We start from the raw sequence: 13,331 nt of genomic DNA on the forward strand, positions 1-13,331 counted from the left end.
ATGGCCACGAGTTCCCAGAACCCAAACTAATGTGTTCAGCTGAATAATTTATTCGACAACTGCTCAAAAACAAAGATATTCCATTTACAATCACATACAGTAAAACAGAAAAAACACTAATAATGGTGCGTTTAGAGCTTAACTAGTACAGGATTTTTTGGACTGATGTCGATACCAATGTTAGGGAGTAAAAAAAAAATCTTTTATTGATATATTGGCCAATATTCTTTGAAATGAAATCAACATACAGAATATAGTTTATACACATAAACACATTTTTCAATGATCCCTTAAAAGTGGTTAACACTTGTGACAAAGACATGTAATAGGGATAGATATTTTAGAGTGTTGTCCAACATGATATCAGAAACAAGAAACTTTGACTTGTGTTTTTAACCTTTTTTTAATAACTGTAAATAACAAAAACAACATCTAATTTAGAAAAAAAAAAGGGGGGGGCATACCAAACAACACATTGATACCAGATAGATCAATATAGTTGTAATATGCCAGTATTTAGTAGAACAGAATAATAAAAGAACAAGGCTGTAGCTCAAACAGCTGCTCATGTCCTACAGTGCTAAAAAAAAAAAAGGACAGGCTCAAAACAACATCAGATGTGGCTCAATTACTGCTGTTTCTAGACTAACAAGGCAGACCACACCAAATCATTAGAAAACTTGTGAGCTCCTGAGAAATAAAGCATACAATGACGGTCAATACGTCAATTCTTAACAGCATTTAATGTGTAATGGTCACCTTGCCTTGTAGCTGATACTCACATTTGAGCTGCACTACACTGTACTATACAGTGGTGCTTTGAGCTAAATGCTCATGTGTTATCCACTTTTCCCATGAATTATGATGTGATGTTTCTGATGAAAAATAGATTCTATATTATATAAGTATAATCTAGACTATATTTGCACTCTACTAATGTTTTTGTAGTGTTTTTGGTTAGTAAGGTTATACTGTTTGTAGATCTGTACCTGTGCTGGTGAAGGCTCGCAGTGCGGGAATAACACTTGGAGCATGGAGTGTCTCTGTGGCCACAGAGTAACTTTTTAAGGCCAGAGGCCATGAGGCCATGGTTAATGTGGAATCATGACAGTGCTGCAGTGGTTTGCACTGTTGCCTCACAGCAAGAAGGTTCTGGGTTTGAACCTTTCTGTGGTCGGGAACCTCTATTTTTTGCGTGTTCTCCCCGTGTCTGCATGAATTTCCTCCTGGTGCTCCAACTTCCTCCCACAGTCCAAACACATGCAGGTTAATAGGTTAATTGGTGACTCTAAACTGCCTGTAGGTGTGAATATGAGCGTGTGTGGTTGTTTCTCTCTATGTGTCAGCCCTGTGATGAACTGGTGACCTGTCAAGGGTGTAGCCACCTCTCGCCCAGTGTCTGCTGGGGTAGGATTCAGCCCTCTGCAACCCTTCAAAGAATAAGTAGTCATAGAAAATGGAGCTGAGGCTGATATCACTGTGTGACATGTCACTAGTTTTTTAAGTATGTAGTCATAAACCAAAGTAGTAGACAAATTAAAATTTTGACATGTTGCTGGCAGTAGATAAAAAGTAAGAGGATCACCAAAGTCTGTAGGCTTCATCGACGTCCCTAAAAAGTTTCATGCCTGTCTGTCCAATAGTTTTATGTATTTTAGTCTGGAGCAAAGTGGTAAACTGGTAGACTGTCATTGCCATCCTGAATGCCACGCCATGACTAAAAACTGTGACTGCAGCTTACAATTGCTTTCATTATTAGTCATTTCATCATTAAAATGGAAAAAAAAATCCATCTCAAGCTCCAGAAGACCAAAGTGATGTCCAAAACCCACATGTATTCAGTTTAAAATGATATTGTTTAAAATGTAATGTATGTGGCCACAATAATTTCCAAATGAGGGCTTTAAATTTTTACAGGAATTAAAGGAGAAGTTTTTAAGACTATAGCGTTCAAAAATGAGTACTGCAGTCCCAGTAGCAAGTTGGAGCCATAAATGGTATATTAAATAGGTTGAAGCCCATTTTAATTAGTTATCTATGGACACCTAGTTATTCTGCGAGCATTCGCCATTAATTTTAACCCTAATAAGAAACGTGGAAACAAAAACAGACTTAGTACGGTAAAGATTTCTCTTTTAAAATCATTATCATCAGCAGCAGACAATTAAGTTTTAAACTGAGGTACTAATGAAAGACACTTAAAGGTTCATTTGACATCTTTGTCCGTCATAAATCATGATGCAAATGTTCCTCTTGTCTTTACTGGCCCAAAAGCGATCCCTTCCTAACACGAGTCCAACGTAAGAGATAGGGAGCAAACTTCACAGTCCATATTATGTGCAAATATGCATTTAAAAGTTTACCAAAGCTAATGTGAAGCTCCAGCAGTCTTAGTTATTTATATTAGGCAGGTATCTTCAAAAGTTCTTTCTAGAATAAAATTCCTTCTTTGTGTTACTATCTCTACACTGCAGCTCAGCAAGGTGTGAAATTCAGCAAGGGAATTCCACACTAAATATATTGCCACTTTGGAAGATACTCACTTGATTTTATACTGAGCCTTAGATATATTTTTACACAGACTGAAGACTGTAGATTTTGTCAATCATCCCTTCCATTAACAGGAAGGATCTATTTACAGCCAGTAAAGACAGGTGGAATAATTACAGTGACCAATAATTACATGTGCTTGGATAAAGACAGACTTGAAAAAAAAATGACCCAAACCTTTAAACTTGGTCAAAAATATGAGTGAAAGCCGTAATAACCACATGCATTGTGTTAATAGCAACTGTTACATTTTGAGCCAGACACCGTTCTCCTGTGGAGATTTTTTTTTTTTTTGCTGTGCTGCTCAGAGCCATTGTATTCATTGTTTCCTCCTGTGCAGGTGCGTGGTCATTCTCTGTCTCCGAGCTGGCAGCGCCAGGTGTGGAGGTGGGCCGCCTCACCGCCACCGATCCCGATCTGGGAGAAAACGCGCAGCTGGAGTTCACGATCCTGGATGCCGAGGAGGCCGAAATATTCAATCTAACTGGAAGGGACCAGGAGGCTGTCATTGTGCTCAACAAGGTGAGCGATTACACAAAAGTACAGACAAATACTCTTGTGTGTGAAGTAGCTTCAGTTCATTACAAACAAAAGTTGTCATAATAGCTGAGGATAAAACTACACGGAGGTGGCTTTGCTTAAATGGCCACATAATGAGAGAAAATATGCAACATTTCAGGAGATTAAATGAATTTGCGTTGGTCTGGTATCGCAAATGAATTTTATTTGGACGTTTAAACATTTCATTACTCCACTCAAACGCATTATGTTGCTGACAGGTTCAGACTCCCAAGGCTCCACACAAGCAATTAATGACTAACAAAGAGCTAATAAGCAGCTGGTGAAAGATTGCAGCTCATTTGAAGAGAGGAGGTCATGTTAAAAGCAGCCACTGTGAATTTCTCTTTTTTATTTTAAGGGTTTAACAGCATAGGGCATTCAAAGACAATTATTGCTCAGTGAAATCTGTAATCAAGAGGTTGCAGAGGGTGAAGTAAGACGAGGCTGAGGGTAGCTACCAATATTTTAAGAAAGGGATAACTCCAAAAAGGAATATTGTGCATGAGTTATATATATGGTTCCTACGCAAAATAGAAATGTGGAAAATTTGATTTTAGTCATTTCCAGGTCTGGATAAATATGGAAAAAATTGTTTTGTCAGGGCATTAAAATAAAGCCCACTACCACCCACTAACCTTTTTTCTTCAGTGGGAAAGACTACAAATTGGAATTCACTCCCAGGTGAAATGACTCTGCAGTAGTTACCTGTATTTATTATATCCAGCTTCAATCAGCACCACCCAGGTGAACACGTTATTTTCACCCTGTTTCGGTGGAGGCAGTGAAGGCCTGTCGCCTCTTGCTCCTTTTCCATACAGATGTGCTGCTTGACTCGGTGCTGGGCTGTGCTCTTATTTAGTGGCTGAACTGTAGAAAAAACATTTTACTTCCTATAAGTTCTTCACAATTAAAGTCCCCCGTTATTTTGTCATCTCAGAGCTTTTATTGTGAAGCATTAAAATCAGGAAATGATGCTCTTTCGTGAGCAGTAACAATTCCTCTGCAGCTGAAAGCGAATAAACAGTGACACAGAAAAGAAACTGAATTCCAAACCACAGACCACCACGCCTGTTTTTAGTGGGTTTACCTGCATTTTAAAAAAAACTGCTAATTTTGGCATAAAGCGGTTTTAATGTGTTGATCTTTACAAATCAAGACTTAATATTCTAACAATGGCATAACTGACAGTGCTGAAAACAGTTAAATCAAGAATCAAATTGTGACCTTAGAATCAAATGTCATGGATTTGGACAGTTATAATAGACCTCGTAAAAAGCCTGTATATAGAGAGATAAAAAAGGAATGAGAGAAGTATCTAAAATGAATAATGAAGTGCTGCACATGGGAAGAAATATACAGCATCTATACAGTACATATGAATAATAAATGAGACCCTCAATAAAGTATAGAGAGCACAGATTGAGGCTGCTTTATTCTTTACCCAACAGCTGCTGGATTATGAGACACGTAATTCCTACACGTTCTCTGTGGAAGTTGCCAACCCGATAGTGGATGCACGCTACCTAAGGAAAGGTCCCTTTAAGGACCAGGCGACAGTCCGGGTCATGGTCCTTAATGCTGATGAGCCGCCGCGATTCTCCCAGGCTCGCTACCATCTGGATGTGTCTGAGAACTGCCCTCCTGTCTGCTCTGTTGGCCGGGTCTTCGCTGTGGACCCAGACACGGGACAAAGCAGCAACATCAGGTGGTTATTACGCCATCACTCACTCATTTAGTCACTCACTGGCTCACTCAGGCCTCTGTTCACTGTCTCTTTCCTCGCCTTGTCTGTATCTCAGGTACTCCATCGATCCCCAGTCAGACCCTGAGGCTCTGTTCCGCATCGCCTCTGACACGGGCTTTATCAGCACGGTGATGGAGCTGGACCGCGAGGAGGAGCAGTGGCATAATATCACAGTCATCGCCACACAGAGGGGTATGTCAGACCCTCTGCCCGTGGGCGCCGTGAGCAGCAGAGCTCAACCAGAGTCATATTTCACCCAAAGCACTGCCTGCAGTTGGGAAATACAAAGTGCAGAGTAAAAATGATAGAAACTCAGTGATAATTTCACCATTAGTTCCATTTTTTCTTCTCTTTCAGACAATCCAAATCTTGTGTCAAGGGTTGTGGTTGCCATAGAGACACTAGACCAGAATGACAACGCACCGGAGTTAGACAGGCAGTACACGACATCTGTATGTGACTCCAGTGCACCTGGTCAGGTCAGTTTTTGTAAAGCTTGTGTAAAATTAAAAACAGTAAATGCACTGTCATTAACAGTGAAAACCCCTGTTCACATTTTTTTCATTAAATGATCAGTTGTTTGTTCTATAAAATGTCAGAATCAGAGTTCGGCCTGTTTTCAAAGTAAAAGACCCAGTGCAGGCTCACAATCAAAAAAGAAATACACTGTATAACCTGCTTATGGTAGAAGCACCAAAAGCGGGACCAAACCAACAAAATCTGATCGAGTCAACAGCTGTTGGGGGCATGCAGCCATGTGCAGGACGGATCAAAACTGTTGCACAGACCTGCTGAGCCTAAAGGAATCAACAGGTAATACAAAGATATACAATCGAGAGATAAAGAATGAAAGAGAAGGTCAAACAAAATATTTAGATATGTACAAGATTAAACAAACTATTTTAATATTTACAATCTACAGAAATCTGCTGATCTGGAGAGAGAGAGACGAGATCATTCAAGTTCCAGTCCCATCACTTTTTTTGAAAAGTTGCTAAGACAGTTTGAAAAGACCCTAAATCTTGAAATAAAGTTGCCACCAATGTAGTTGTTGTATGTGGACTGAAAACACATACACTGGCCGATCAGATAACAGTCTGTCCTCAACACATTTTGTGTACATGTAGACATGTACTTTCATGTGGTCAAGCACCATCCTACTGCAATCTGATCACCCAAAGCACATTTTAATGCAACGTAAAGGGGGTCGTATTTGCAACCCCAATCTCAAAAAAGTTGAGACTTTGTGTAAGTAAAAACAGAAAGCAATAATTTGCAAAAAAAAAAAATCAGTCTATATTGAATTGAGTACAGTAAAAAGACAAGATGTTAAATATTCAAAATGATTATTTTTTTTAGTAAACATACACTCATTCTGAATTTGATGTTGGGACAGGAGCATGTTGACAATTGTGATATTGTTTCAATACAATATTTTCTTTGAACAACACTCAGTCAGTGTGTGGGAACTGAGGACACTAATTGTTGAAATTGTCATTCTTGCTTGATATAAGACTTCAGGTGCTCAACAGTCCGGGTCGTGTTTTGCACCTCATACACATTTTCAGTGGGAGACAGATCTGGACTGCAGGCAGGTCAGTCTAGTACCTGAACTCTTTAATTAAGAAGCCACACTGCTGGAACGCATGTAGAATGTGTTTTGACATTGTCTTGCTGGAATAAGCAGGGACATCTCTGAAAAAGACGTCATCTGGATGGCAGGTGCCCCTGTTGGGGCCTTCACAGATGTGGCAGGCATCAAATTCAGAATGAGTGTATATTTATAGAAAAAAATAAAGTTTGAACATTAAATATATTGTCTTTATACTCTATTCAGTCAAATACAAGTGGAGAAGTATTTGCAAATCATTGCATTCTGTTTTTATTTATGTTTTACACAACGTCCAAACTTTTTTAGAATCGGGGCTGTAGACTCTCAAAGAGGTAAAACTGAAAGAAATGTCAGACGTAATTGCATCTTGATCTGTCTTCTGCAGGTAGTTCAGGTTCTGCGAGCCATCGACAAGGACCAAGGAGGACAGGACGCCCCGGTCCACTTCAGCATCCCCCCGGAGTCCAGCTCTGCCCTGAACCTCACCATCCGGGAAACTGGAGGTTCTTTTACACCCATTGGCTCTGTTTTTCATTTTCGTGCTCAATCCAGAAACATGACACAAGCCAAAACTGGTGCGAGCTCGCTGTGCACTGAGCGTGTTTGATGTGTGGTTTTCTGCTGTGTTATCAGGTGTGACAGCCAGCCTGGTGCTGCAGTCAGCCTTGGAGCCCCTCCCTGGCTTCTCCTCATCCTTACTCACCCTCTACGTGCCAGTTGTGCTGCGCGACGGGGCCTCGGGTCTGACCAACACTGGCACAGTCACTGTGACCATTTGTCCCTGTCTGCGAGGGGGCATGCACACAGAGGACCGGGGGAGACAGAGGGACAGGAGATGGGAGAGACACGTGGTCTGTCTCCCCGTGCCGTCAGCGTCCACGTCGCTCATATTCAGCCTGGTCACCTTACTGGCCATGCTGGCGTGTGTCACCACTCTGCTGGGTAGGTTTGATGGTTCTCTGAAGTCTCTGCAGGACTATAAATATGTTGTTTGTGACTTCTTGAAAGATGCTGAGCAGTTGTGTCAGGTTGCTTCTGTAACGGCTGAAGAGTACGTGGTCATGTGTCTCCTCCTTGCCCTTTAGTGGTGTGTGCACTCTCGCTGTCATTGCGCCATCAGAAGCGAGACTCCCACTCACCCTTCGAGGAGGATGATGTCAGGGAGAACATCATATCCTATGATGACGAGGGGGGAGGGGAAGCGGACACCGCCGCTTTTGACATTACAGCCCTGCAGAGCATGCACAGAATACAGCACATGCACAACAACAGAAACATGTGAGCTGTTCCCAAAAATAAAAAAAAAAAGTTTCTCCTTGCGATGGTGGCTCATGGGAGCGTGTGCATGTTCGTGTGCTTCTCTGACATTTATCTCTTGGCACAGATGGTACACCCAGCAGAACCCGCCGAGGGCCAGGACGTACAGCTGGAGTCGTAACCCGCGCACCGGCCTGGACCCTCAGCAGCGTCCAGGCTCCGCTCCGCTCTACGGACGCCTCTGCTACGGCATCCACACGCTGCCTGTTCTCAGAGATTATCCTGCCGGGCCACTGGAGGCTGGTCTGCAGCTAACACAGCTGACCCATGGGCTCACCGGAGGTCATATTGGCAATTCCCTTGTCATCCAGAACCAGAGCACCTTTGAGCCTCTGGTGCGCTCTCCTGAGACCGGCCCCGGTTGTTACGAGGCAGAACACACACTGGCGAAGAGCAAAATACCAGGCGGAAACGAAGGCAGTGAAGCAAACGCTTCTGACACGAAAGAGAACCAAGATCAGGCCAAGGTCAGATTGTTAATGCCAACAGAGGAAAATAAGTAGCAGTTATACAGAAGCAAAGGAGGCCATAATAATTTTAACTGTACAGTATCAACAAATGAATAATAGTGTTTCTTTATAATATCACCTAAAGCATTTATGACTAAGCATGCAACAGTGTGATTCATCAGAATCTCATGGGTGTGGTTCAACAGGATTTGATTGTCAGTCACTGCAGCAGCCCACCATCTGTCATCAGGGTCTGATTCAAATGTTGTTCATTCCTGATTGTTGCACAAAAGTAAGTGATGTCACCTTTTTTAAGTCCCATCCATCTCAAACCTGAGCTGGAACAAAAACACAAATACAGAAGTCTGTCAGGCAGAAAATTACTAGTAGATATTTTAGGATCACACAGTGTCGAAGGAAGGAATAAAGTGTGTAGGACGTTTATTGTTGAAATTTAAATATTTAGACGGAATTTTTAAAAATTTCCTACAGTAATATCAAGTGGTGTGATTTCAGTGATTTAAAAGCAAACTATGTAGGACTTTCCCAAAGAACAATGCTTAGACTTATTCAAAAATAATCAGCGGAGACCCCGCCCTCCCCCGTTCTTTCTTAATTTATCACTATTTTGCTGTGCTCAGAACGCTTTACCAACCCAAAACATCTGTATTTTCCTAGGAAGGAATGAACAATCAACTATCTGTCCAGTGTGTTTGCAAACAGCAACTGACAAATCCTACTGATTCTACCTTTAAAGTTCAAGTGTCAAAAAAAGATATTTCAAGTTCAAACTCAGTTAGTTTTGGATACAAAAATTCAAGTCAGGTCATAAAATCAGATTGCTCAAAATTAATTGGTTAAATTCAGACCCTGCTTTGGTTTCATCTTTGCATTGTTCAGAAACCTAACGTTTATTTTAACGGCAAGCGATCTGCACTCCCTTTTCAATACGGAAAGTTTTATGTATACGTCGCTGCTGATTGGTTAACATCTTTGACACGCCCACTGAGCAAGAGAAAATATGCCTCAAAGTATGAACATATATACTTAGACACCACACGGAGTGCTTCGGCTTCTTGCTGTGTGATGTCGTCACCATTTTCTTTAGGTCAAGACTGGCTTGTGGACAACTTCATGTAGCTGCTGTTTTTTTCTGGATAAAAAACACTAAAATGTTTATTTCTGAGCAATAAAAATGTGTTTTTTTTCTACCTTTCTCCACGTAGCCCATGAACCATTAAATGTAACACCACTCATTAAGATCGTTTTATCCAGAAAAACGTCAGCTTCTTCATTTGCATGTATTTGTTTACAGGTCAGTCTTGACGCAGGGAAAATAGTGGCGACTTTGACATACGATCCAAAGGCCAATGCGGCAGAAACCATAGCAACATTGGATACCATTTTCAGATTGAATGTCTGATCGTATGTTGGTGAGTGTACTGGGATGGGATCTTCCCTGTCTACTTACATTATCCTGTATGTTTCCAACAAAGTTTAAACGCTGATAAATCCATAATTTGGTCAACATGTTGGTGCATTTCCTGCTAGCTGTTGCAAGTAGGAAGGTTAGCAAACATGACTAAATGTAACGTGACTATAACCTTTAATATTACCTCGGCCACATCTTTTTTTTTTTGTTTTAATGTGAGAAAGACCCCAGCAGCAGACTATCATGTCTAGAAGGAAACCTCAGACCTGTAAAAGAAAGTCTCATTTTAATCCAGACCATGATCTTTCCCTAATCTAACCTAAGTGTTTTCTGTCCCCAGACCAGACCGGATTTTAACCACAGTGTTGCACAGCAAAAAAAAACCATGCATACAAATCTCGCGAGAGGATATGATAAAGTTCTGTCAGTCACATGATGCAAGATAGAGAGTTCAAATGAGTACATTTGAATCTATCTAAATTTTTCAATCCTTTTTGCAGTTGCTGAACAGGAATTATTTCATTCAAAACACATATTTCAGTACGGTCAAATCAATGGTGTTTAAATTTCAACATGAAGTATTCAGCAGTGATTAAATTTCACGATTAGCAATTCTTCAGTTGATTAAAAATTGAAATCCATTTGGCCTTTTTTGCTCTCATGCAATTATTTCTGCATGTGCGAGTGAATCATCTCCCCTCTTCTTCTCTGATACAGATAAACCCGAAAGAAACAGAGTCGACACCAGCCAGCAACGCCGCTAATCTGACCCACTGCGACCCAAATGAGTCTTCATGCCAAAGTCACACCAGCTCCTCGTCAAACCAGCAGGAGGGGCGGCCGGGGTCATCGCAGACTCAGATCAGCACTGGAGCCACCAGCTGCACATTAGATGACATTGATACTGATTCGTCCATCCCCTCCGTCTCAGAGCAGAATTATTCAAACAGCAGCCAGATCAGCTCTGCGAACCCTCCTGTTTACCTGACGGGAGACACGTACAGCATCGTGGGCTCGCTGAATCCCAACAGCAGAGGGACGTGCATGAACGGGACGAGCGGCGGCGGGTTGTACCCAGCAGGAGTGCAGCTACTGAACATGTGCAGATTCCAGAGGAAGGATTTGACCCCGCAGCCTTTGTCTTTACCTGGAGGGCTGTTTGGTAACAGCAGGGGCTGGACGTGCGGGACAGCAGAAGCCGCCAACCCGCAGCCTCTACGCATGGAAGACCTCCTGAACATCCGTCTGGATCAGGTCACCTTTGACCTGTCGCAGCCGCCCTATGACTCACTGCAGACTTATGAGTTTGAGGGCCGTGATTCAAGGGCTGAGTCACTGAGCTCGCTGGAGAGCGACGGAGAGAAGGACGAGGGGCGGGTGGTCGGAGGGATGGAGGAGTTAAACCAGAAGTTTCAGAGGCTGGTGGAGATCATCCAAGAGAGGGAGAAGGAGAAGGAAGGAGGAGGAGGAGGAGGTGAAGGAGGAGAGACGCGAGTGGCAGAGGGAGGGGAGACTGCAGACAGCAGTCTCAATAAGACTCACAAACAAAAGGAGGACAAAGAAAAAGAACAGCAGAAATGGGATTTCTAAACTGTGATGAAAGAAAAGTTGGGAGGACTCTCCTGACAGTGATGGATTTTAAACACAGCAGGAGTGGAGGAATACACTGCCTCTGACAGAAATCATCATGTTTCCCCCCTGCCAGGAAAAATGCAGGAGGCTGACAGTATAGTCAAGATTTGTGGTGGAAATCAGTGCACAGCGTATAGTTTTCACCTCCACTATGTTTATAAAATGCATATGGAATCTGTCACTTTTCACACTGCTCTTGTAACTGATATTAATAATGCACTTGGGCTTTCAAAGCTAAACTTATGAAAAATTAACTTTTTTGAAATATTGATTCTGAGCCCTGAAAGCTGCATTGTTAGAAAATAGGCCTCATCAAATATTGACAGGAATTGTGATATTTAATATTGATAGTTAAATAGGGGCACGCTCACTAGAAGTACTTTGAATTTGAATGAGACATTTTGCATCTGAAATTGGAGAGTTTTCAAACCACACAAGCGTACAGTGATGTAGGCCCCACACTGCCACATGCTCACAGAGCCTCTCCGATCAGTCCAAGACGGGGCTGCACAAACAAAGATTCATTTCATCTAAGATTAGTTTTAATCTGAGTTTGGCAAAACTAGATTTCAAATGAGTTTTAAATTCTGTTGCACAATTAAAAACTAATCTCAGTTTTGGTAAATCCAAGTTTAGTGATACCAAATGTAACTTTCCCTTGCTCTATATTCATCAACAAAACATCACATTATTTGATAGCTAGATAAAAAGTTACCAACATTATACATTGTTTGCTAGCTGGCTAAAAACAAACCCAAAAAAGTTATATTGTTTGCTAGCTAGCTAAAAATAAAGAATGTTATATTGTTTACTAGCTAGGTACAAATGTTACAAAATGTTATATTGTTTAACAAAACATTATATTGTTTGCTAGCCTGCTAAAAACAAACCCAAAAAAGTTATATTGTTTGCTAGCTAGCTAAAAATAAAGAATGTTATATTGTTTGCTAGCTAGCTACAAATGTTACAAAATGTTATATTGTTTAACAAAACATTATATTGTTTGTTAGCTAGCTAAAAAGAAAGAATGTTATATTGTTTGCTAGCTAGCTACAAATGTTTCAAAATGTTATATGTGAACAAAACATTACATTGTTTGCCAGCTGGCTAAAAAGTTAACAAAACGTCACCTTGTTTGCTAGCTCACTAAAACAAACCTAAAGAACCGTTGTATTGTTTCCTAACCAGCTAAAAAAAATCAATTAAACGTTTTATTGTTTGCCAAAACGTTGTTTGCTAGCGAGCGAAAAAGTTCATTAGCATAGTTAGCCTACTCATGATGGATAAGCAGAAAATGATTTTGCTCAGTCTATCTCTAAAGCAGCAGACATTGTAAAAACAAAATTAAATTTAATCGAGGTTTAGAGTAAAAACTACACTGATTGCAAGAGATTCTTTCTTAGTTTTAAGCTAGTTTGGTGCAACATAATTTAAAGTTAAACCATGATTAAATCTGGTTTAAAAATGAATCCTTGTTGGTGCAACCCAGCCTAAGTGTATACATATATATTCTGTAGCTCTGTAGAGTTTAACTCCAGCAAGTAGTCACAATTACGGTAGCAAAACCTGCTCACTATGCAATTTGCACACAGTTAGAAACTGATTAGATTGTCACTGTCAAAGATGTTGTGAACGTACAGTAAATAATGCCCATATGTAGATAAACATCAACTTCTGCTTTGGTGGTTATTGCTCACGAGTGGACAGTGTTTTGGGAGGGAAGGGGGGTGTTTAATGGAATTCACACAGGAAATTAAGCATCTGATTTTCAGTTATTAAACTGTTGCCGACTTACAATATACAACGTTCCCCGTAATTTCACCCACACAAGATTATTTATAATTCACTATTGTGTTTGCGTCTGCTCGTCTAGAATTATCTCCAAAGGCTTATTTATCTCCCACGTTTTAAAGAGACAAAATTAGGCAAAAGCCATTATGCGATGCAGTACACACACAGGCATTGTTCTTGTGATGAGCCCAGAACACAGAGGCAGCAGCAGCAAAATAATCATTATTTTAAGATTGTGTAATG

At 40.9% G+C, this 13,331-nt stretch overlaps 1 protein-coding gene across 1 annotated transcript in view; it reads left to right on the plus strand.

Moving 5' to 3' along the window:
• Positions 1 to 12,968, plus strand: part of LOC146323568 (cadherin-7-like) — a 31,997-nt gene extending 19,029 nt beyond the window's left edge. The window contains exons 6-14 of the mRNA XM_084722576.1: positions 2,891 to 3,072; positions 4,560 to 4,816; positions 4,911 to 5,047; positions 5,213 to 5,334; positions 6,853 to 6,970; positions 7,101 to 7,409; positions 7,553 to 7,745; positions 7,852 to 8,251; positions 10,383 to 12,968. Coding sequence (XP_084578702.1) covers positions 2,891 to 3,072; positions 4,560 to 4,816; positions 4,911 to 5,047; positions 5,213 to 5,334; positions 6,853 to 6,970; positions 7,101 to 7,409; positions 7,553 to 7,745; positions 7,852 to 8,251; positions 10,383 to 11,255 — 2,591 coding nt within the window. The 3' untranslated portion in view covers positions 11,256 to 12,968. The remainder of the gene's footprint in view (positions 1 to 2,890; positions 3,073 to 4,559; positions 4,817 to 4,910; positions 5,048 to 5,212; positions 5,335 to 6,852; positions 6,971 to 7,100; positions 7,410 to 7,552; positions 7,746 to 7,851; positions 8,252 to 10,382) is intronic.
• The last annotated feature ends 363 nt before the right edge of the window (positions 12,969 to 13,331 follow it).

The sequence above is a fragment of the Lutjanus erythropterus genome, chromosome 7 (assembly GCF_056507025.1).
Source record: "Lutjanus erythropterus isolate fLutEry1 chromosome 7, fLutEry1.hap2, whole genome shotgun sequence".
In the NCBI taxonomy this organism is placed as follows: domain Eukaryota; kingdom Metazoa; phylum Chordata; class Actinopteri; order Lutjaniformes; family Lutjanidae; genus Lutjanus; species Lutjanus erythropterus.